Below are 24432 nucleotides of genomic sequence, written 5' to 3' on the forward strand. Positions count from 1 at the left end.
ATTTCCCAGTGAAGTCTGAGACCTCATGGGCCATGCTGTACTGTGTTTCTCTCAACCTTCTGGTCTCCCTAACTAAATGTGCAGTAAGCGCTCTTATAGCTCTCTAGGGCTTGCCTAGCCCAAGGCTCCAAACCCTTCTACATCTTACCTGCGAACCAGTTCTATAGGCTGCAGAAAGACAAGGCCAGGTTTCTCATTGTCTCCCTAAAAATGGTAGTTCCTTGCCATTTCAATTAACCCCTTGTCCACCAGGGTTCTGTCAAAACCCAATTCTTTTGCAAGTAAGAAGAGGGACACAAATGCTTCATTATTTTAATCTGCATGTCCTTTATTATCAATCAGTCATTTTTCTCATACATTCTCCTATGAAAAAAACCACTTGCATGTTTTAACAAGAGCTCTTTTTAACAATTTATCTGTAGTGTCCAACTGGGATACATATGCCAATGTGTCTTCATTTGACCATGTTTCTGTTTGATTTACTTACATCTTTTCTAGAAATAATTTCACTGTATTCTGACTGGCCTCCCTCTTTATTATTTAGATTATGTCACTGAAATTTGACAGAATTTATGGATGCCAGACCCTTATATTCTTCAATCATTGGTTTGTATCTTTAACCTTAAATATAATTGTTAATGAGCTGACACAGAATTAGACTCCGAGGAAGCAGTATCTGACAATTTAGCTATTAATGGAAGTTCTCACCTTCTTTGTAACAGTGGCTATTAAAGTAGAATGTGTATTTAAAAATCACAGCAAAAAGTTTGGTATCAAAATAATAGAAGCCTGGATTTTATAAATTCCTTCCCAGAAACTCTTTAGACTACTTTATAAGTGAGCCGAGGACTTTCAGCCCCGCACCAAATAGTTTACCAGCTCCTGGTAAAATCACAATGAACGCATCGCCAACTGTGTCAAGGATTTGACCAAAGAGTGAGGGTTTCCTTCTTGTTCTTTCCATCTCTTCTCTCAGATGACTTATTTCATTCGTTAACATATCAGATTTCTCTCTGAATCCTTCAATAAGCAGTTCTTCTTGGACCTGTCAAAGAAAAAAATCTGCTGTTGTTTGCAGGTAGAAATTTGTATTTTATAACTCTATCTTAAGTACCATTATTTACTTGTCTACAACCTCAGAAGGGTTTTTGATATTTCAATAAATTTGCACATACCAATAGAAATACTCATGCTTTATATATAGATAGAGGGGATCCCTCAGCCCCTCCTCATACAGAGTGAATGTTTTAATATAGAAAAAAATGCCCTGTGGGGGAGATTGCAGAAAGCAGGTGAACAAAGATTGACCCTGAGTTCCAATGAGGAGGTATCTCTTTGAATATTTAACAGATAATGGGAGTGCTGACCTTGTATAAAGAATACTGGTTATTAAACTCCAGCATGGGATCCGGTGAATGGAGAAGATATGGGCATAAATAGAGCAATTTATGAAATTGCATCATCCTTTATTTTATTGTATTATTTTATTTTTCCATTAAATGAATTGCCCTGTCTTTGTGCATGTGTGAGCACGTGTGTAAAAGGGAGCACATGCATGTGTTTGTACATGTCCATGGAGGATAGCCGTTGACTTTTTATATCTTCTTCAACTGCCTCTACCTTATTTTTTATAAAATATATTTTTTTATTTTACATTTTTGAGTACTTTGCTTGCATGAGTGTGTACTATGTGCATGCATTGCTGCCCAGAGGTATGAAAGAAAGGTATCAGATCTCCTGGAATTCTACGTTTGGATAACATACATTGCCATGTGCTTGATGGGAACTAAGCTCAGGTCCTCTGTAAGAATAGTAAGGGATTTGAACAACTGAGTCAACTCCACAGCCTCATTTTAAAGACAACCTCTCTCCTCAATCCAAGAACTCTCTGATTCTACTAGGCTGGCGGACTAGAAAGGCCCCAGGGTCCTCCTGTCTATTCCCAAAATGTGCCAGTGTCGCTGGCATATGTCACTTTCCTCCAGAGTTTTACCTGGGTTCTGAAAATCCTAATTAGCTCCTGTGCGTATACAATGAGAACTTTACTGACTTAGCCATCTCCCAACCCCATCATCCTCTTGCTTTATACTGGGATAAATCTGATACATTCACACAAGATGGGGCCTACCTCATGTCTCTTTGAAGGTTAAGCCTAGAATCCTAAAGTCTAGTGGGAAGCGTCAAGTGGACCTCAAGAAGACCTTCCAAGAAACTCACCAAACAGCAGTTCACAACCCTGGGGGACACTATCTCCAAAGTCTAACCCTCCACTGATGCTGGAATCTTGTGTTCTCACAGGCTTCAGTATGACCCAAGTGGACTTTGATTAAAAACCTTTGCAGTTGAAGTTACAGGCTCAAGATTAACACTTCCCTTCCTGGGGAGTCAGAGCACCAGCATCTGGCTCTGCCAAGCCCATCTACACTCACCTTCAGCTTGTGCTCCAGCATCTTCTCCTGCTCCCTCAGCAGCATCTCCTTTTCTCTCTCCATCTTCTCCTGAAGTTTAGCAATGTTTTCTCGGAAGCTTCTCTCCTGAGCCTCCATCACTTGCTCTTGCTCCTTCTGTCTCTGCCTCAGCAGCTCTCGTTCCTTCTCAGCCACTTCCTTCTTTGTCCGCTCAGCTGTTCCACAGATGTTTGAGAGAGGGAAGAAATCACAGTCAGAATGTAGTCAGGGCTTGTAGGGGAACCTCTGAGTACTCCCATTAGCCGGGCCAGCATCATTGTGGTCCTTAACACGATAGAAAGGTACTAACTGAATGGACATACAACACAACACCAAATCCATTATTATTTCCACATTGAGGAGAGGTCATGACCTCTGTCAGGAGGAAACTCCTTGCTCCACAAGGACCTCCCTGAGCATCAGTCAGAGGTCTTTGCAGAAGGTAAAGTCTAATACTTGAACCCTTTACCCTACCTGCTATGGCTCTCTCTCCATCTGTAAGAGCTTTGTCTGACTGCAAGATAGAGTCCTCCATAATAGCTTGTGAGTGTAGGAAACTCTGGAGAACCTCTTTTGCCTGGGGACCCAAAACGAGAAAACATAATTAACGCACTAAAGATATAGTCTTCTGCTAAGATATTGATTGATCAATAAAACATCTACTCTTTTGAGTCCTGTCCTACAATGTATAATTCCATAGTCATAACCAAAAATTCAAGTTCTTCTTGGATACGAAAACTCTGCCTCAGTCTCCTTGTTAGCTTCACAGCCTACCTTCCCAGAGATGCTGTCTACCAACTGCCCCAGGTTACATCTCCCGCCATAGTCACATGCTGTTCCAATGACATAGAGTCTCCACTGTTTACCATGCTTGGATATATTTTGTCTCCTACCTTCATGGGTATCCCCCACTTTATAGCTAAGATAACAGCTACAGACATCTTACTTTGTATCTCAGACAGCCAATACTTTAAAACTCTTAAAAGTCGGAGAAAAGCCAGGTGGCATTGGCTTTGTGATGGTGTTTTAGATTTAACAGCAGAAGCACAGACACATAGAGAGGTGAGAGGACAGGCAATTGTAAGCCCAGCGAAGGGAGGAGTCGATAAGATGTAAGGGAATATACAGAATGAGAGAAGGAAGATGTCTCAAGCTGCACAGTGATAAGGAGTTAATATGTAAAGAAGATGAAGAACATACACGACACAACAGGGAACACTAGCATGCTTAAAAAACATGTAACTGCCCTGAAGAGATATTTCTTAAAATAAGGAATTCAAATGGCCAGCAGATATTTGTACTTGGCTTTACTAATCCTCTGTAAAATAACAAATGAAAGCCACAAGGAGGTATCACCTCACTCTTGTGACCATGCCTATTATCAAAGCCTCAAAAGTTTTGGTTGTCTCTTCACGAAATGGAAACCGGTTGCAGTCGTGATGTGCAACAGCATAGATTCCTTAAAAGACGGAATTCTGAGATTCTATTGGCTGACCTTACAGATCTGCCAGTGAGTGGCTGTGTGGCCAGAACACCAAGTAAGGCCATCGATGCATTGCATTTGTCCAGTGCGTCAGAGTGGAAAACTCTGCTGGTTTGTTTATTTATCTTGAGAAGTAAAAACAGGTATTCCAGCCAAGCCACCTGAAATGAACCCTCAGGCCAGATCTGAATGCTCAGTGTCTGCTACCATGAACTCATCTTCACCTCGGTTAGGTCTACCAGTGCCCAGCAGCCAGCACTCAGCTGAGCTCTGTAAGCCACTGCCTCTGCTGTTCCCCACCTTCACTCCCTTCCTCGGCACTTGCTTGTAGCCCAGCTCAATCTTCTTCCTGGCTTCTAAGTAGAGGCTGTGACCCCCAGGAACAGAGAAAGCTCCACAGGAGATGCTCTCCCTCAGGGACTCTGAAAGCCTCTCCAGTTCAGCCTGGCAGTGACGAATAGATGCTGCTTCGTTCTGTAGCATGAAATCTTCCTTCCTTTCCTCTATGGTGACCTGCCGGGTGAGTAGGGGGAGACAGAACAATCTCTTAGAAGGAAAGTACCACAGTCATCATCCTGGATGATCCCAGTGTGACAGCCACAGCTTGAGGGATACAGGAAGAGGATCAGGAGAACCAGGACATTTGTTTTAGCCCCAGTTGGGTCAATTCTGAGTGACTTCCGGAAGTCTGTTAACTTCCTGGGGCTCATACGCAGCAGCTGTGAAATCGAATTGGAAGGCACAGATTTAGTTTACTCAGAACCTCAGATTTCAGTGGGGAACAATACAGGGGTAATTTTTGGTTTTGGATGTGATATTTTCCTCTGAGAACAGAGGTAGATGTGACTGACAAACCAATTCTTCACAGGTAAGTGTCCTCTTATCGGGATTTTGAACCCTTTTGCATTGTCTCAATAATGATTTCAGTGTCAGGATGCTGGAATAGGTATGCTTTGTTTCTTTATGTGGTTGTGTGTGTGTGTGTGTGTGTGTGTGTGTGTGTGTGTGTTCGTAACTGATCATCTTGATTAATTTCCTCAATATGAACTAAGAGATTTTTGTCCTCCAGGGCTCAAACTCAGATGAATGGAAGACAAGCTCCTCTCAGGGGAGCTACCTTTGGTCAGGTGGGTCATGGTTGTCCCCTGAGAGTTGTTTCTTGGTGAAAATGCTCTTATCAACCTCTGCTAATGAACATAATGGATAGTAACCCTATGCTGGTACTAATGATATATAATGACAGTAATTCTATTATTATATGGCACAGGGTGACCTAGTGTCACTCTTCAAAATATTAGCTTCATCTGGCTCTGGCAGAAAGAAAAATCAGAACATTAGAAACAAGAAAAGGGCCCAGCCCAGTGCTTCCGTGTTTGCTGGTAAGTGGACAGGGCTACCCCTGAACCTACAGATCAGAACTAAATCCATTTGACACAACTTTTTGTTTGTTTGTTTGTTTGTTTGTAGTACATTGAGCAGAAACTCACATACCCTTGCTTCACCTCTATTGTGAACTGCATTAAACTGCATTAACTCTATTAAACTGCATATTGTTTCAAGGCATTTAGCACATGGTAGCTTGTTTCATAGCAATAAAGGTAAATAAAACTCTATTGTTTTAAGAAAGAGCATAATTCTAGCCCAATGAATCATGTTACCCATAAAAATTCTAATGAGAATGATGCAGATCTTGAGATAAGAAAGGTAAAGTCTAGGGGCCCTATCAGAAATGCATGGAGCAGGAAAGACAAAGGCTAAGTTGTTTTACCACCAGCTTCTTCTGGAACTCCTGCTCATCATCCTTGAAGGAGTGCTCCATGAAGACAGCAATGGCTTCCTTCTCACAGGCTGCATGCACATCCAGCAGCTCCTGGAGCGTGTCTGTGGGGAGCCTCACTCGCTGGGCCATCTGCTCACTGTAGTGGTCAGCTGCCTTCTGCACAGCTATGGAGTTCTCACGCTGGGCCAGGGTTGTCACTGCGTTCTCCAGGCAAGGCACAGTCCCACTGTTGATGGCATTCACATAGGTCTGCACCAAAGTCCCCAGCCCTGAGAAAAACATCGTTAAAATATGGAAAGTTTCCAAGGCCAGCCTAGTCTATAGAATGAATTCCAAAGAGCCTGGGCTACACAGAGAAAGCCTGTCTAGAAAACAAAACAAATAAAATAAAATAAAATAAAATAAAATAAAATGAAATGAAATAAAATAAAATAAAATAATCATTCTCACTAATTGTTGCTATAAGCTTTAGGCCTAGAATTATTTAAAGCATTAAAATTCTATTTATCTTGACGTTTTCGTCGTCTCTTATGTCTCCCATATCTTCTATTCTCATTTCATGCACTCTTGGAATCAGTATCTATTTAATAAAATCAACTTCTTTCCTTTGTAGTTCTCAAATTCAATTCATCAAAAATAATCAGTGATTATAAATAAAAGGTTTCAAGGTTTCTTGAAAAGGGAACTCTTCCATCTAAATCAAATAAAAGATGGTTTGAAAGAGAAAAACATTTCACTTTTTGTGAAACCAAATTCCAAGTGAAAAGTCAAGTCCAAACAATAAAAATCACCATCAGAAATTTGAAGACAGAATAGAGAACATGGAATAACATTATGGACACATTTCAGGGGCAAAGCAAAGTTACACAGGCTTTATCTGGGCAGAAACCTACAAACTCACTGGAATCCTTCACTTTATCCTCTCTGGGGCTCGATTTTGCCCGGATTAGCTGTGTTAATTCAGTCACAAAACTGTGATTATAGCTAAGGATAAGAAACAAAATATCTCCCAGGTCTCATGTAGTCTCAATTATTAAAAATAGTCCCTTTGTCTGAGCCTACTGTAATTCAAGACTTACTGACTTAGACCAAACAACGGGCAGTAAGTTGCCTTCTTCCTACACTCAATGAAACACAGCAGTTTGGTCCCTGGAAGGATACTGCAGCTGCTCCAGGGCCTGCTGGTTGATGGTGCTCATGCTATTGTAGACAAAGGTGCTGCTCAGAAGCACAGCCAGGGCGAAGATCCACGAGTCATTCTTAGGGTCACCCTGGAGAGCACATAAGGAAGGGCAAGCAAATAAAGAGTCTCATGGTCATTCATTTATTCATCCATCCATTCATCCATTCATTCATCCAATCATCCCATTGTTTATTCTTTCAGCTACACTATCAGTGAATCTGAGAGAAATAACAAAATTGGAAGATACTGCTACATTCAGCCCTCATTCCTAATACTTACACTGATCCATCGCACGCCATTTGCTCCTCTAGCAATTAAATTAACTATAGATTAGTTGTTAGGCTATAGCTTAGTGGTAGGTGCGCAAAGCCCTGGGTTTAATTCTGAGAACTGACTGATAAAAATACAAGATATTCATTGTGTATAAAACATTTCCTAAGTGCCTAGAATACAGTAGGCAATGAAAAAACGGGCAGTTATACCTTTATAAATTTATCTCAATTATAGACACAAACCTTATTTCATTAAATGTAACTCTTCCCGTACCTCTGACAAAATGCAGAGGCATGGATTGTGGCTAGCAATTTCAACATGGTTGCCTTCTGAAAAATAACTTTTTGCAATAATAGGAAAAAAAACTTGTCAACATATAAATACAACCATAATGTCAATTGTGCTAGGAAGACAGTCAAGATTATAAACAACAACAAAAAGGCATAGAAAGGCACATGGTGGGGGGGGGGGAGGCTTATTCTGAGAATTTAGAGCAAGATGTCATTGTATTAGAGAAGACAGTACCTCACCTTTTCTACATCACCAAGGCCTTCAGTGTCCAAAAGGACCAGGGTGTGTGTTGGCTTGGTGGGATGGGGCACACACCACATCCAGATACCCTTGGTTTCAGATTGCACCGTGGAGCCCAAAGAGAAGCCTAAAGGTGAGAGGAAAACAGAAAAGGGTCACAGCAGGAAGACCAGGGCTAGTAGAGTATTGACACTGTTTCAAGGAAAGGGGTTGCTGTCATTTCAGCAAGGACAATCAATTTAGTTTGTATATAACAGATGCTTTCAAGAAACACTTGGTAAAGATTTCTTGCCTCATTCTTGCAACTCCTCAAAGTAGACTGTGTTATAGAATTAGTTTAGACTCTACTTATTAGTTGGAGTTTTTGATCTGAATCCAAAGACATGGGGTTCAGCAATTGAGGAACAGCAGCGAATGGTCACATAACTGGCCTGAGTTCCCTCGGCTTTGACCCTGGTGAGCTTTAGCATGCCCAGGGCCTAGTGCTGCACATCTGGTCACAGTTCCCTTCATGAAGTTCCAGCCAATATTTCTCTTGCCACATGTCGGCACTCACTCCTTACCTGCTTCTTTCAAACAAGGAGCTTAGTTCCTACCTGGTCATTCCTGCTGCCGCTCCCTAGACATTTGCTCACACATGCTGGTTCCCTTTGCCCCACTATGCCACTGTGAACTGAACCATCATGCCCTCCCATTACTCCATGACTGGGTGCTAGAGTTTAGATCTAGAATATCAACCAAAGGCTGATGAATTCAAGGCTTGCTCCACACAATGATGAAGGGACTCCTTGTGGAAACTTTTAAGAGGCAAGGCCAAGTGGAGGTCTTCAGGTATGCCTTTGAAGAACACTGGAGAAGGCTGTGTCTCTTTGATATTGTTGGTGTCATTACTGTTGCTTTCTTAATGCCTGACTGGAAATTAACAGAGCAGCACAGCTCTGCCATAGGCTTCCTGCTCATCTGTGCTGCCTTTCCCACCAGGTCCATAAGCACTGGGGCCAGTTACGGAGGACTTGAATCCTCCAAGCACTGCCAATCAAAACAAACGTTTGTCATCACCAATGATTTCGCTCATGCATTTGGCATGATGATGGACAGCTGGCTGGTGTAGTGGGCTCCTATCTCCTGCCAGGCCCCTGATGGGCACATTAGATTTATTCATTTTTTGATGCCCCTTCCTCTGAGGAATGGCAGGGACCAGGAGGAGAGATGAGAAATGAGAAAAAGAAAGATTATGGGGATGAAGCTTGGGAGGGGAGAGCAGCTCAAATGTATTATATCCATGCATGAAAATGGCCATATGTAACACAATAGAGCAAAATAAATCTTTAAAAAGGTTTGACAGGAAATACAAACAACAAAGCAATGCACACCCTCCCCACACCCTCACCGCACACCATCATGCCACACCCTCACCGCACACCATCACGCCACACCCTCACTCCACACCCTCATCCCACACCCTCACCCCACATCCTCACCCCACACCCTCACCCCACATCCTCACCCCACACCCTCACCCCACACTCTCACCCTACATCCTTACCCCACACCCTCACCCCACATCCTTACCCCACACCCCACCCCACACTCTCACCCCACACCCAGACAGGATGACAGTCCAGTTTGGATGTAGGATATATAAGGACCATATTACACATCCTTCAGCCTATCTATTTTTTAACAGAACAGGTGGAACAATAGTCATACTTGAAATGTGCTTGTGGCTTGGGCAAAGGTACAGAAGGGAGAATGGATGCTTTTGGTTCAGCTGCTGATCAGGCCAGAATAGTGGAGATCAAAAGGAATGCTGCGGCAAGCCTTTTGATGAAGTTGGGAAACGATTAATACTCAGAAGAACTTGATTTTTTCCCCCCATGGGTTAAGAAATTATAAATTTTATGACAAGAAGGGGAATTTTCACTTGTGAGAGGTGCTGGTATTCTGTCTGGAGTCCACCCCCACATATACCTAGCAACAGTCAGGTTTGCTCCTCCCCATGGCTAGCTGGTAACAGCCAGGTAGGCCTGGCCCTATAAAAGTGGCTGCTTGGCCTCTCTCTCTCTCTCTCTCTCTCTCTCTCTCTCTCTCTCTCTCTCTCTCTCTCTCTCTCTCTCGCCTTTCTCTTGCCTCTTGCCCCCTTACACCTCCTCTCTTCCCATTCCCTTTTCCCCTCTCTCCATGTGACCATGGCCAGCCTCTACTTCTCTCCTCTCTCCTCTCTACCTTTCTCTGCCTCTACTACCCTCTTAACTCCCCTTCCCATGCCCCGAATAAACTCTATTCTACACTATACTGTTGTGTGACTGGTCTCTCAGGGGGAAGGGATGCCTCAGCATGGGCCCACAGAGCCCCACACCTTCCCCCACACCCTACCAGAACATATTCTTATATTCTTTATCTTTTTATGACCACAGCAAGAGGGAATCAGACTTTTCCATGAGATGACCCTAGAAAAGTGTGCTCAGCTCTACCAGGACACTAGTCCAAGGAAATGGTCCCTATACACCCAAAGGACACTCACCATGGTTCTGTCCTGCAAGACGATTCATGAGGTAGGACTTCCCTGTACGATATAAACCAACAATGGCCACCACCACCAGAGGCTGTGCTATCTGCTCAAGAATCCTTATGGCCTCTAGGTTTACTGTCAGCTGATTTTTCCAGTTTTCCACCAGACAAATGGGTGCCTCCATGGTCCACCCGGAAGCTGCAGAACCCTGTAACTCAGAACAGTCACTCACTGAAAATGGGATCTTGAAATCATCTGTTGTCATCACCCAAGGCAGGCACAAGTCGGTTTTTGTTTGCGCAGCAAGTATCTCAACTTCTGTAGGTTTCTAAAGTGGGAAATGAACTCAGCCTTCCCAAACCTGTCACAGTATTTCTCATACAATATATCATGATTCTTCTTTGAACTATGAAAAGTATTCCCCGGCTTCTTAAAAAATAACATGAGAAAGCCAACAACACTGATGTCTGAGACTCGGTTTTGCAGAGGTGAGGCAAAAACGCATGTGGCAAAGTTGCAAAGTGGTTAGAAAGGTTTCCTGGCATTCTGAAAGAATTTGAAGTCTGTTTCAGTATGAGAAGTTTGCCGGGTGTGTGTTGGACACTGCCTTAGGTGGCTGTTATCAAAGAATAAACTAAATGAGTGCAATTTCCTACCTTGGTGAGACTCTGTTGAAATGGGAAAGAAAACGAAGCAGAAAATGAACACACACACACTTGCGCGCGTGCGCCCACACACGCCTTAGAATAAAGTAAGTATAGAGCGAGATAGGAACATTGGAGGTTGAATTCAGATAAATAAAACAGGAACTGACTCCAGCAAAACAAGATAAAATGAAGCCTCTTAGTGACACCTTTGAGGACAGATGTCTGCTATCAAGAAAACATTGCGGACACAAGGAAGGAGACTGGGAGAAGCTACCCTACAAGAGGCTGCAGTACTACTGAGTTTGGCTCCTGGGTACCAGGCTCTCACCACCAAGGATGGGACTTGGTCACTGTCTCCCAAGCCAGAGGGGTGGAATGAAGACCCAAGAAAAGCAGTACATGCATGCTTGGCCCTCCAGGTGGCGCTCTGCAAATGGCCACAAGACCCTGTGAGGTCTGCAGCTTGCACTGGCTTGCCCACCAGGGTGTGTCAGCCACCCCAGAATGGAGATGTCCTGGAAATTTCGCCGGCAGGGTCTGTTGAGAGAAATACATGTGGTTACTCACCCAGGCACTGGCTCTGCAACAGGGACAGTCCTCAGCCAACTTAGTTCTTTCCCTGAGCTTCCTACTGCTCCAGGCTCCTTGGAGCAGCCACTGTTAGTAGTGGCAAAGTAACAGCCGCCCAAACACAAATTGAGATAAAAGGAACTGAAATCGAAACCATGCTCCTTGCTTGATGACTCAAGTCAGTCATTGAGGGCTTGAACAAAATAACAGAATTTTTGACCTCAACTGAGCTGAGGTGAGCAGGAGGAATTTCCCAGATAACCCCGGACTTTCTGCCGTTATCACCGCGCCACATCTTGCAGATTGAGACTTTTTTTTTTTTCTTTCCTACAGCGTGTTCCATCACCGATGCCAAAAAAAAAAAAAAAAGGAGAAAACAGAATCACACTTGGCACACAAGTCTGTCTGTAGTACTCACCAGGGAACACTACTAATCAATGATTGTCATCGAGTGCTCTGGGTCCCCTGGCCTCGTGGATTTAGACTGCAATCTAAATCAGCAGTGTGGCCTCCTCCTTTCCCGCCACACATTTCAGAGGAAATGCTCCTTCAGATGCAGCAGGAGAAAATAGCAGTCGTTATACAACCTGAACTCAGGCTGTGAATTCCTGCCAAAGGCAATGACTGGACTTCCCCCAGCAGAAAAGCCCTTTCTCCTCCTCCCCTTCTTGTGTTTTCCAGGGATCTGGGAAATAGAAACTGAAACTGTGTCCTGACATGAACCAGCTTTGTTTAGGGAGTCAAAGATGATTGCTCAAGCCCTGGGTATTTTAGCCTTTTTGTTAAAGGAGAAAAAGTCCCCAATTTCCTTAAAGTGCATATCTGCTGTCTGCTCCCTGTTAGAGTCTTTAACCAAAGTGTCATAAAGATGGTGAACTATAGAGAGGGCCACTGTTTACAGCGCAGCTTGCTTGGCAAGAACAAGGCATGATTCAGTCAGGTCTGACAGTAGAGCTAACAACTCTGGGCTGCTCCTTCTCTACTCTGACTGACAGGAAGTTCCCAGTATGCTTTGCCTGTCTTTCTGGGGATGTCTCAGACTACTCTCTTTCTTTCTTTGCCATTTGTCCAACACAAGTGTTCAGTCCTAATCTGTAAATCCAAACTTCCAAATCCTCCCGATATTGATTTTTTTTTTTGAGTTCTGACATAAAACCACAAGTAGAAAAATTCTGTTCTATAAAAGTTTCCTGGTTTCATGAATTATTTAAAATATTGTCTGTGTGAACTGGGCATGGTATTACATGCATATAGCTGGAAGTGGAGGCAGGGGAACCATTCTGAGCTATATATTAAGCTTGAGGCTAGCCTGGGCTACATGAGATTTTTGTCTCAAAATATATATACAATGTGTGGGGCGGGGTTCATGTATGCTAAGTTGGCTGTGCTCAGACTACTTCATGTATAGACTACTTTCAAATAACTCATGAAAAAAGGAAACTTTCAACATTAAGAACAAGACATAGACAGACTGACTTTTCAGTTAATAGAGTTCCGGGTGAGCTACAACAGATATGCTTTTATTATTAACTGCTACAGGTTATCATTAACTATCCCTAAGGCTGGTTAGGTTGAAGTCCTTAGATAATACATATGAGTATCCACTTGTGCTTTATTCCTTCCTTGATCATAAGAAATAACTATATCTCCCTACTGGACGGACAACTGAGTGAAAGGTACAGAGTTACCCATGGCATTCAGGTTCTCACTAGTCCAGCTATCCCATCCTTACATCCCTCAGTGAGAAACAGAACAGTCATATACAAATTGCTCCATTCAACTGATTACACAAGGACAAGGGGAGGGGAGTTAAGAGAGTAGCAGAGGCAGAGAAAGGCAGAGAGAAGGAGAGAGTAGAGAAGTAGAAGCTGGTCACCAGCCAGAATGGCTAAGATCAAAAATTCAGGCGACAGCAGATACTGGCAAGGATGTGGAGAAAGGGGAACACTCCTCCATTGCTGGTGGGATTGCAAGCTTGTACAGCCACTCTGGAAGTCAGTCTGGCGGTTCCTCAGAAAACTGGACATAGTACTACCAGAAGATCCATCAATACCTCTCCTGGGCATATACCCAGAATATGTTACAACTTGTAATAAGGACACATGCTCCACTATATTCATAGCAGCCTTATTTATAGTACCAGAAGCTGGAAAGAACCCAGATGCCCCTCAACAGAGGAATGGATACAGAAAATGTGGTACATTTGCACAATGGAGTACTACTCAGAAATTAAAAACAACTAATTTATGAAATTCTTAGGCAAATGGATGAATCTGGAGTATATCATCCTGAGTGAGGTAACCCAATCACGAAAGAACACACATGATATGCACTCACTGATAAGCAGATATTAGCCCAGAAACTTGGAATACCCAAGATACAATTTGTAAAACACATGAAACTCAAAAAGAAAGAAGACCAAAGTGTGGATACTTTGTTCCTTCTTAGAATGGGGAACAAAACACCCTTGGAAGGAGTTACAGAGACAAAGTTCAGAGCTGAGATGGATGGAAGGACCATCCAGAGACTACTCTACCTGGGGATCCATCCCACAAACAACCTCCAAACCCATTTACTATTGCATATGACAACAAGATTGTGCTGACAGGACCCTGATATAGCTGTCTCTTGTGAGGTTATGCCAGTACCTGGCAAATACAGAAGTGGATGCTCACAGTCAGCAATTGGATGGAACACAAGGTCCCCAATGAAGGAGCTAGAGAAAGTACCCAAGGAGCTGAAGGAATCTGCAACCCTATAGGAGGAACAACAATATGAACTAACTAGTACCCCCGCCCCCAGCTGTGTCTCTAGTTACATATGTAGCAGAGGATGGCCTAGTCGGCCATCAATGGGAGGAGAGGCCCTTGGTCTTGCTTAGATTGTATGCCCCAGTACAGGGGAATGCCAGGGCCAGGAAGCAGGAGTGGGTAAGTTGGGGAGCAGGACAGGGGGAGGGTATAGGGGACTTTTGGAGAGGAAACTAGGAAAGTGGATAGCATTTGAAATGTAAATAAAGAAAATATCTAATAAAAATAAAATAAAATAAATAAGAATTAGAAAAAATTAGAAAGAGGTGATGGCGAATCAGGAATAGGGTTGTTGTATCTGGCTGCTTCATGCTGACATTGGGGCAGCGTGTGTCTGGGAAACCCAGAAGAATGGGTACAGGGGATGTTTGTCCTGTCTTAGGAGAGTTGGCTGCTTCCCTGATGTCCAGGGTCTGTGGCGCCATCTGAGGACAGGTCAGAAGGAACAGGTCCAGAAGTGACTGTGTCTGAGAGGAGATTGGAGCATCTGAAGGTTGCTTCTCTGGAGCTGTCCTGGGTGTGGTAAGTGCCTGGACTTGACAAGATGTTGAAGCATATTATAGGTAGAGAATAAGGTTAAGTATGTTTGGGAGATAGAAAAATTTTAGATTCCCAGAGGAATCCCCCTCTTTGGAATACGTTAGGCAGATGCACTTGTCGGATGGAGCCTATTTGGCCCATGTGAAGTGGATCTGAGTGGGTGTCCTGTAGCTTATACGTTTATAAAAGAGATAACATGAATTAACCACATGAGCAGTCTTTAAGATGAGCCTTTTATGGAGTAGAAGGAACAAGATTAAAAAGTTGGATGGTATAGCGGAATGTTTTATTAGAGTTAGGTAATTTTATAGGGACTCAGATAATATTAGGACAGTGGCATAGCAAGAAGAGGAAATATGAAGCATTCGATTCATGGAAACTGAGTGTAGGTAAGGAGATAACAGGCTACATCTGTGAAAGCTTTTTCTAGCTTCTGTCTTATCTGGCAGCGTAGTCAGAAGTCCGGGGAATAAATAATAGGCCATGAGAACAGGTCTGGGGTGTGGGAGCAGCTATATTATTTAAAAATGACAGAGTCCACTAGCCAACAGTTCCTGTGATCTCCACGGTCTCCATGGCAACTTGGGCAGAGTTAGTCTTTCAGTCTTTCAGGTGCAGAAAACTCAGGGCCTCTTCTCTGTGGGATGGATACGTGTGACATGAGAAATGGCTTACCTTTATTTTAGTTAAGCCATTTGACTCAGAGTATACAGTCTTGTCCACTGCGCATTTCAGTTATTGTCATATCACAGTCCAGAGGGTATTCTGAAGTTGTGTCCACATCTTCTGATACTTCATGGGAGAAACTGTGAGAGGCTTTTGAGAATTCTGTCTGTCATAAACTTAATAATTAACAAACTTCTAACAGGATTGGGCATGATATAGATTGGTTATAATTGAATAGAATTTAATAGTAGTAGTCAAGACAGGATAGGAAAGAGAATCTTGGGTAACTTTGACAGGTTGTATAGGTAGAGAGAAGCATATTTTTGTATTAGCAAAGGAATATTTGGCTAGGACCAAAATAAGAAAGATGGCAGCAGTGGCATAATAGCGTGGTGGCAGAAAATGAGTTTGTCCAGGCAGATTTAGACCTGGGACACAAACTGAGCACGCAGGCCATGAGAACAGGCCTGGGGCGTGGGAGCATGGACAGGTAAGTGCTTGGGCCTTTTTTTCATTTACCAGACTGCTGGCCGTACATGTGAAGATCCCTTAAAATAAGTGTTTGAAGACAATTTAGCGCCCCTTGGGTGGTGGGGAGGTTACTGAACTTTCCGTACTGGCGTCCCGAGAAGAGCACAGTAACAGGTCAGTGTTCAGCCAAACTAGAAATTCAGGTCATCATGAGGATAACCAGAGGCTGCAATTCCTGGAATTTCCAGAAAGCAATTCAACCTAGTACCAGGAATTTTCAGCCGGCTGCAAGAGCTCAAGGGATTTATGAACAGCTTTCGAGAAGCGAAAGCACCCAATGGTCTAAGTCTTAACTTTTAGGTCAGTCAAGAGACCGGTTATAAGGACCAGGGCATTGAAAGCCAACACCTCAGTCCAAAAGAGGCTGGCCAGGCGCCATCTGGGCATATATGGTCCCTCCCATCAACTGGAGAGGCTCCTTACTAATCAATATGCCAGTGTGTGTCTGTGAGCTTCCACAGTCTGGTAGCAGAAAATGTGGAACTGAGTGGTTGTTTTGGGCCCACCTGATTGTGTAACCAACATGGCAGAGACTGGGGGCTGGGTGAACGGGCAACCTGTAGGTCTGTGCTGCTGCAGTGCAGGGCTTCCTACCAGCAGCTGGACTTGGAGTCCGTGATGGGCAGGAAAAAGGAAGGGCCCAAGTAGCATGTTTCATATCCTAACAATGCACATATGGCCAGGTGACACTGAGTGGCACAGGTGGAGCTCGAGCAGGCTGAGGGAGCTGAGCACCAGGGGGAGGAGATCAGCCCAGCCTGGAATTCTCAGCCACGAGACTGTCTCTGGGACCATGCAGATGGTCACTCTGGCCAGTGAGAATGGGACCTTGTCAGATCTGGATTAGCAAGGGTGGGTCTCTTGTGATAGCTGAGGTGGAATGCAAACCTGCAGGGTTTCTAGATCTGAGTCAGAAGGCACCAATGTTGTGATCATAAAAAGATAAAGGAATATAAGAATATGTTCTATAGGGTGTGGTGAGGTGTGGGGGAAGGGGATAGTTCAGCGGGCCCATGCCAAAGGCATCCCTTCCCCCTGAGAGACTAGCCACATGGCGGTATAGTATAAAATAGATTTTATTCAGGGCATGGGGAGGGGAGTTAAGAGAGTAGTAGAGGCAGAGAAAGGCAGAGAGGAGAGAGTAGAGTAGAGGCTGGCCATGGCCACGTGGAGAGAGGAGGGAAGGGAATGGGGAGAGGGGTATCAAGAGGCAAGAGTATGAGAGTAAGAAAACAAGAGAGTAAGAGAGACAAGAGGAAGAGGAAGGGCAAGCAGCCCCTTTTATAGTGGGCCGGGCCTACCTGGCTGTTCCCAAGTAACTGTGGGGAGAAGCACACCTGGCTTTTGCCAGGAACTGTGGAGGTGGAGTCCAGATAGAATACCGACAATGCCTCTGCAGTTAATTGAGTTACATAAAAAACAGAAATAACACTGCGTTTCACAATCTGTTACATATTTGCAGTCTGGGTGTATGTTACCTCTGCAACCAAATCTGCCTCACTATGTGTCTGCCTATCTTCCCCAAGCAGATTCCCCAAACCACTCATTCTTCTCGATGCGTAGTTCTTATGTCTTCTTCTTGTTGTTTGGTTTCTGGGGTAGACTAGAGAATTTTCCAAAAGAGGCAAATCAGAGAATGCACTTCTTTAAGTATCAGAAGGTGTGTTTTTCTCTGTTCACAAGGAAGAAATTCTGTCTAGATGTCTGTCCCAAACCAGACACAAGAAGGATTTTCCACAAACAACTCACACCAGAAGGATTCCTCATGAAGATCTCTTCATGCAACCACCATTAACTTAAGATATGTTGGCACACCTGGTGGTAATGGTGCTTACTTTTAATCCCAGCACTAGGGGAGTGAGGGTTGGGCAGGTGGATCTCTGAGTTCAAGATCATCCTGGTCTACAGAGTGAGTTCAAGGACATTCAGGGCTACACAGAAAAACCCTGTCTCAAAAAACAAAACAAAACAAAACAAAACACAACAAAACAAAACACAACAACAACAAAACAAAAACCAAACCAAACATACAAATAAAAGTGTATTGGCAGGCAAAACCCATAGACTAATCTCTGAGCTGCTTGTTTCTTAGGGACCATGACTAATGTAGCACTTTAGTTAAGAAAGCTGTGTTTGTTATTCAAATTTTTACTTTTCTTCTCTATAAAGTGTTCTATATAATATGTACAATTTAAAGGAGAGTGAAGAGAGCAAAAAAACATATGTCAGTAAAGAAATCCTCTCCTTAAAGATGCACTCCTCAGCTGCATCCCACTTTGTTCCTGTCGCTGGACCTTCTTTTCCTCAGGTTCCTTTCCATTTCCATCCCTGTAATTCTTTCAGACAGGAACAATTATGGGTCAGAGTTGTGACTGTGGGATGGCTCCCCTCTCCCTCATTTGATGCCGTCTTTCTGCTGGAGGTGGGCTCTATAAGTTCCCTTTCCCTAGGGCATTTTATCTAAGGACCCCACCCTTTGAGTCCTGAGAGTCTCTCACCTCCCAGGTCTCTGGTGCATTCTGGAGAGTCCTGCCAACCTCCTATCTCCTAAGGTTGCCTGTTTCCATTCTTTCTGCTGGCCCTCAGGGCTTCAGTCTTTTTCCCTCACCCAATACCAGATCAGGTTCCCAGCTCCCCCCACACATACTCCCTTCCCCCACTGTCTACTTTCCCTCCAAGTTTACTCCCTACCCCCCCCCACACACACACTTGTGATTGTTTTCTTCACCCTCCCAAGTGGGACTGAGGCATCCTCACTTGGGCCCTTCAGCTTGTCGACCTTTTTGAGTTCTGTGGACTGTATTTTGGGTTTGTTTGTTTGTTTGTTTGTTTGTTTTATTTTATTTTTCTTTTTTGGCTAACATCCACTTATTAGTACATACCACGCATATCTTTTTGGATCTGAGTTACCTCAGGAAGCACTCACAAAAAGGGACCTAGCATGATCATACTCAGGAAGACCCAACAAGCAGCTGAAAGAGTCAGGTGAAGATATTTGCACCCAACCAATGGACAGAAGCAGCTGACTCCTGTTGTTGAATTAGGGAAGGCAGGAAGAAGCTGGGGAGAAGGGCGATCCTGTAGGAGGACCAGCAGTCTCAATTAATCTGGACCCCTGAAATCTCTCAAACACTGGACCACCAAACAGATAGCATACACCAGCTGATATGAGGCCCCCAACACACATACAGTAGAGGACTTCCAGGTCTGGTCATTCAGAGATGATGCACCTAACCCTCAAGTGACTGGAGGCCCCAGGGAGTCTAGAGGTCAGGTGGGGTGGGGGTGGAGACATCCATGTGGAGACAGGGGGTGAGGAGGAAGAATGGGATGTGGAACAGTTGGAAGGTGGATGGTGGTAGGGGTGTAGAAAATATGAAGTGTAAAAAAATAAACAAACTGACTTTAAAAAATTCACTCTTCAGTGGAAGAGGATGTGCCTAATCCTGTAGAGACTTGCCCCAGAGAAGGGAAAAGTCCTCCTGGGGGTACCCTTTCAGATGCCAAGGGGAGGGGAGATGGGATAAAGAACTCAGGGAGGGGGAACCAAAAGGAGGGGAAACATTTGGAATGTAAATAAATAAAATAATTTTTAAAAATGTACGTCTGTCCATCAGGAGACTTTCCCACGTCACAGTCCCACAGACTTGGATTACTTTTATTCTCCACTGCACACATCCTGATGTCTCTCCATATGAGTGGACACAATCCTGTCCTGCTGTAATCTTGAGCTCAGGGGACAGACTGTTGTATGTTGTAGTTCACAACCACAGGAACAGCCCACCTTAGACTCAACCCTGTGTCTTTGTCGTGGTCCATCACATGGTAAGAAACTCCTGGCAAACAGTTGAAGAGAATGTTTCCATTCTAAGTCCCAAGATCAATTTGTAATATCCAAATAGAGATGGGTTGGCTTCCGTCCATGGTCTGTCGTATTTGATTTATTTGTAGTTTACTAATGTTCATACTATACGTGCTTCCCCAGTACTTGTGCAAGGTAGTTTACTAGAGGTTAATTAGTTTTAGAATTTTGACTTTAATAACAGACCAATTAAAATACATTGGTAAAGCTATCCGTTTACATTTTTCATATATGTTTTTATCACTCCAAGGCCTTCAGAACCATTGTTTATACTGATTCAAAAAGGGAGGAAGGGTGGGAGGGAGGGAAGGAAGGAAGGAAGGAAGGAAGGAAGGAAGGAAGGAAGGAAGGAAGGAGAGGAAGGAAGGAAGAAAACGAGGCTTCAGCAATAGCTTAGCTGGTAAAGTGCTTAATAAGTTAGCATGAGAACCTGAACTTAACCCTTAACACTTACAGAAAACATCTGCACACAGTGGCATGTGCTGGGAATCTCACTTCTGGGGAGGTGGATTCACAGTTCCAGGGAGCTTCCTGGCCAGACAGCCTTGCCTGGTCAGTAAGCCCCAAGGTCCCAAAGAGAAACTTTTTTTTTTTTCAAAAACTGTGGGTGGTTCTTGGAGAAGGACATCCAGAGCTGACCTCTGCTTTACAATTTTAAAAATTATTTTTGTTTTGTGTGTGATTTTGTGTACTTTTGGACATATACTGTTGACACATGAACATATGCAAATATCCACATAGCACAGTATGCCTGTGGAGACCCGAGGGCAACCTGTGGAAGCCAGTTTTTTCCTCCCACCAAGTAGGCAATGGGCAAGAATATTATGTTATCTGGCTGGTTGGTAGCAGGCACCTTTATTTGCTGAACTGTCTTGCTGGTTCTAATTATTCTTTTTTTTTCCTTTACTATGAATTTACTCTTCCTGACTGTGAATTGTTTTTAAAATTATAGAAGTATGTATTCATAACAATTGTGTAGTTTTCATTTATAAAAGTACATTGCAAGAGTCCATCCCTGGGTGCAGGTTGAGGGTTGCTTTTCGACGTATTTATGTGGCAGAGAGAAATTTAATAAATTATTAATTGTGTAGAAAACTGTTTGTACCAGGGTTTAGCTGGGCACAAGTGAGTTACAGCAGTTTAGACAGAAGAGCCTGTTTAGCATGAGTGATTGTGCTGGCACTCAGACTTAGAGAGAAACTTCAATTATGATAGAGTTACCAAACAAAACAAAGGGGTGTGACATGCTTGTTCCTACAAATAAATCAAAGATAAAGGGTGATGTGAATAGTAGGTGAGTGCTGGGGAAATTTTAAATTTTATTCACGTAGTAATTTGGTTTTATTCATATAGTAATTTGCTTCAAATATTCCACAATAAGCCCTGTACATTTCAATACAATAGATGTGGGCACCCTTAGTGAGAGTCTTAATTGCCCTAATTTGAGAGAACTACTTTAAGAATTGGTGACTTAGTAGAACAAGCCTTGACATCAGGATAGGTAACAAAATGAGTGTCACTTAGCATGAAAGTGGGCAGGGATGGTGGTCACTGGGGTCTGGAGTAAGAGTTAAGTTAGGAGAAGAAACAGAACTTCATGCCCCTAAATGATTAGGGCACAGGGAAAGGCAGTTTCCATTGCTCAGGTCAGTGGCACCTGGTGAAGGACCAGAACCTGCTGTCTTCCTTCTCCCAACCCCAGAGCAGAACCTGATGCAAATATCACTTTAAGGCCACAGTTCATTTCACAGATTGTTACAGTCCCTACCCCCATGTTTCCATGAGGCTTCAGAGAGTTTCCTTATGCTCTTTCTGTAGTGACATCATAGGTAGGTGACTCATCATGACATGGGATTTTCTCTAACCATCAACTTAGTGTCAAATTCTTGTAAGAACCAAGACTCCTTGATATCTAACCATTGGGTCAAGAAAGGCTACTCAAGGAACCTCTACATCTGCTTCCTTGGTGGAAAGGGATAAGAGGAAACAGCTGAAGTGCTAGAGGGCTGTGGTGGTGCTTTCCAGGGACCTTGTGGGAACTTGGTCAGCTAGCCTGAGGCAAGCAACAGGAAGCAACTCAACAACAAACAAACAAGAAACCCTGTCTCACACAAGGTGGAAGGTGAGGAGAGACAACAGGAAGTGTCCCCCATACCCACACTAACACATATTCTAACACACATACACACCATATAGACTTTTTTGCCAGAATTAAATTTTATTTCACATTGATGGAAACTGTGAAAAACATGACATTTTCCCACATTACACCACAAGAACTCAATGGAAATTTTCTTAGCCCAGATAAAACTTTACTGATGATCTAACTGAAATAAGTTTATATTCTTCAAAGGAAAGCAAAATAGCAAGTGATTTTTTTAAAAAAAAACTTGTTTTCAATTCAAACCTGAGCACATGGCTTCATTATTAACATTTTATCTAGCCCATACAAATGATCTGCCCATCAGCTAGCACCCATTCATAAAGATGATTTTTAGCATGGTCTTTGTCAGTTAATAAACAGCAAGAAAGGCAACAAAAGCAACAGCTCATCAATAACCATAGTTTTGTATGTATTCAGCTGTTTTATGTATAGTGTGTGTGTATGTGTGTTTATGTGTGTGTTCTAATCAGTCTTTATTACCCGTAAATTAATTTAAATAATTTTCATCAATATTCAGGACACTATTTAAACTCAATTTATTGTTATTTTAATGTACGCACTGGAGACTTATTCTCAAAAACTTTTTTTCACCTAAAATGAACTTTTCTAATTAGTTCATGACCAGATGAAAATAAAACGTTTTAAGTGCTCCTTTTGAACAGTATTTGCATTTAAGCATAGCATAGGTACAGAAGCTGTAAATCCAAACTCTTCTGTAAGTTGTAACTGTTTTGAATTAGCCTTCAAAACTGATCCTCAGTGTTTATTTCTTAACATAATAAGGCTTTATTTACTCTTTCCGCTCTTTACCAAACAATAAAACCACAGAATTATCACCAGGGCTGACGATTCTGATAACTCTGCAGTCTAAAGCTGGACTGAGGTGCGATTATTTAATATGTAATCTTAGTAATGTTTGTTTTTTCACATTACCCCTAGATTTGAAATACAATGTCTATGTTTCAAACTGTAAAATTATAGTATATATTGGTAGGTTTTATGGCAAAGAGGCAATATTGGACTTCTATAGGAAATCATGATAGAAAGAAACCAACCATTTTTTGTTTCTCGAGAGAAGAAAAAATGAAATAGCAGAAAAAGAAAGGCCTGCTTTCCACACTAAAAGGGCCATTAACTGAAGAGAGCAGCGTTACTTTTTCTCTGATGCTCTAAAAGCATTATCCCTAGTATTAAGGATATTATAATACCATCTAATTCATATGTATTATAATCATGTATATGTGGATACACATATGAAAATATAGACACTGCATGGAGACCATAAAATTGTGGAGTAAAATTATAGTCTAATTCACAAAATTAAGAAGACATTTACATCCCAATGGCTTGTTTAGACCTGAAATATTTTCCAGTGAGCTTATTAGTCACTTTTCAAATGATGTATTAAGACTGATGGATTAATTTAAGAAAAAAAAAAGCTAGCTGCTTACTTTTCCTTCTTTAACACTTAGATATTCTGGATTGTATAATACTGATATGTGTTGTAGAAATTTAAAGGATCATACATTTCCCATGAGGAAGACCTCATTTAGTCTGTCTCACTGGTATGTATTTGTAAATCATTTTAACACTGCAACATTAGAAGTTTTCCCATCAGGCATGGGAAAATGTTTATACTCTACTACAGTGATGCCAGCCAACGTCTACACGAGGCTCTTAGTAATGTCAATCACTGGAGGTAGAAGTTTATCAATGAATTGCCATCCATCCATCATTTCCTGCAGACAACAGCTGTGTACCAAAGCTTTGAAGGTTACATTGACTGGATTTACCAATGCTGCTAGTCTTTCAACAGGAAGAGAACCGATGTTAGGGGAACTAAAGAGTCATAATCTCCATGGCACTGGAGAACAAAAAATATCTCTGTTAATGGTATTGATGGGACCCTGTGGAGAAGAAGCCGGAAGTGGAAGCCAGCAACTGAGCCCATTGGTGTCCTGCAGTTTTTGCTGTGTCTTAAGAGCATGATTTAAAAAAAAAAATCAACTGCCTCCCTGAGAAAATCCTCCCCAAATAATGCTGTTAGAAGCAATGTCATCCTTCACCTCTGATCTATCACAAAGCTCTTACATTCCCTGCCACCTGTTTAATTCCAGATTCGTCCTCCTGGGAATCTGCAGAAAGTCCAATATCAAACCAAGAAGGCCTGGTCATATTCATGTTGACTGTAATAGGCATATCGGGTGTCATGTGGACAGGTGTGCCTGATGTGGGATGTTCTGCCGCCTGCAACCAATGGCTCCTGCCCATCCTTGCCCAGTGTCTCCCAGTCCATGAAGGAAAATAACTGTGGCGTCAGGCAGCCCATTCCATGAGATGGAGAAACTCTCTTGGAGTAAGATTAATTTCCATTTGTAAGTGGTTATGAATTGGAGATTGCTTCTGTGTCAGAGATGAGGGCGTGTGTCCACT

At 42.8% G+C, this 24432-nt stretch overlaps 1 protein-coding gene and 1 pseudogene across 5 annotated transcripts; both read right to left on the reverse strand.

Annotated features, from left to right (window-relative positions):
* Positions 1-307: 307 nt before the first annotated feature.
* On the reverse strand, positions 308-12082 carry LOC110290840 (guanylate-binding protein 3). 5 transcript variants are annotated; one of them, XM_085835469.1, is made up of 11 exons: positions 11845-12082; positions 11256-11393; positions 10222-10417; positions 7697-7824; positions 6872-6981; positions 6612-6682; positions 5699-5979; positions 4231-4443; positions 2922-3024; positions 2430-2623; positions 308-1045 (listed from the first exon to the last, which is right to left on the reverse strand). In XM_085835469.1, the coding sequence occupies exons 2-11, from the start codon at positions 11259-11261 to the stop codon at positions 827-829; spliced, it is 1521 nt and encodes a 506-aa protein (XP_085691595.1). In that variant the 5' UTR covers positions 11262-11393; positions 11845-12082; the 3' UTR covers positions 308-826. The 5 variants fall into 5 exon arrangements, with proteins under 5 accessions (XP_085691595.1, XP_085691596.1, XP_029331344.1 ...); XM_085835470.1 differs by having other exon boundaries at positions 11185-11393; XM_029475484.2 differs by lacking the exon at positions 11256-11393.
* Positions 12083-22036: 9954 nt separating this feature from the next.
* On the reverse strand, positions 22037-24408 carry LOC147005435 (acyl-protein thioesterase 1 pseudogene; annotated as a pseudogene).
* Between the last annotated feature and the right edge of the window lie 24 nt (positions 24409-24432).

Source organism: Mus caroli, unplaced genomic scaffold (assembly GCF_978045245.1).
Source record: "Mus caroli unplaced genomic scaffold, Mus_caroli_1 scaffold_3, whole genome shotgun sequence".
Classification (NCBI taxonomy): Eukaryota; Metazoa; Chordata; class Mammalia; order Rodentia; family Muridae; genus Mus; species Mus caroli.

Bases quoted from the DNA above. Each gene is read 5' to 3' on its own strand.
- LOC110290840 (XM_085835468.1), bottom strand. From the start codon at position 10,474: ATGACAACAGATGATTTCAAGATCCCATTTTCAGTGAGTGACTGTTCT. The intron at 6,982-7,696 runs GTGAGGTACTGT...TGTGCTCTCCAG, and splicing joins GCCTTGGTGATGTAGAAAAG to GGTGACCCTAAGAATGACTC. The intron at 6,683-6,871 runs GTATCCTTCCAG...CTATAATCACAG, and splicing joins CAGGCCCTGGAGCAGCTGCA to TTTTGTGACTGAATTAACAC.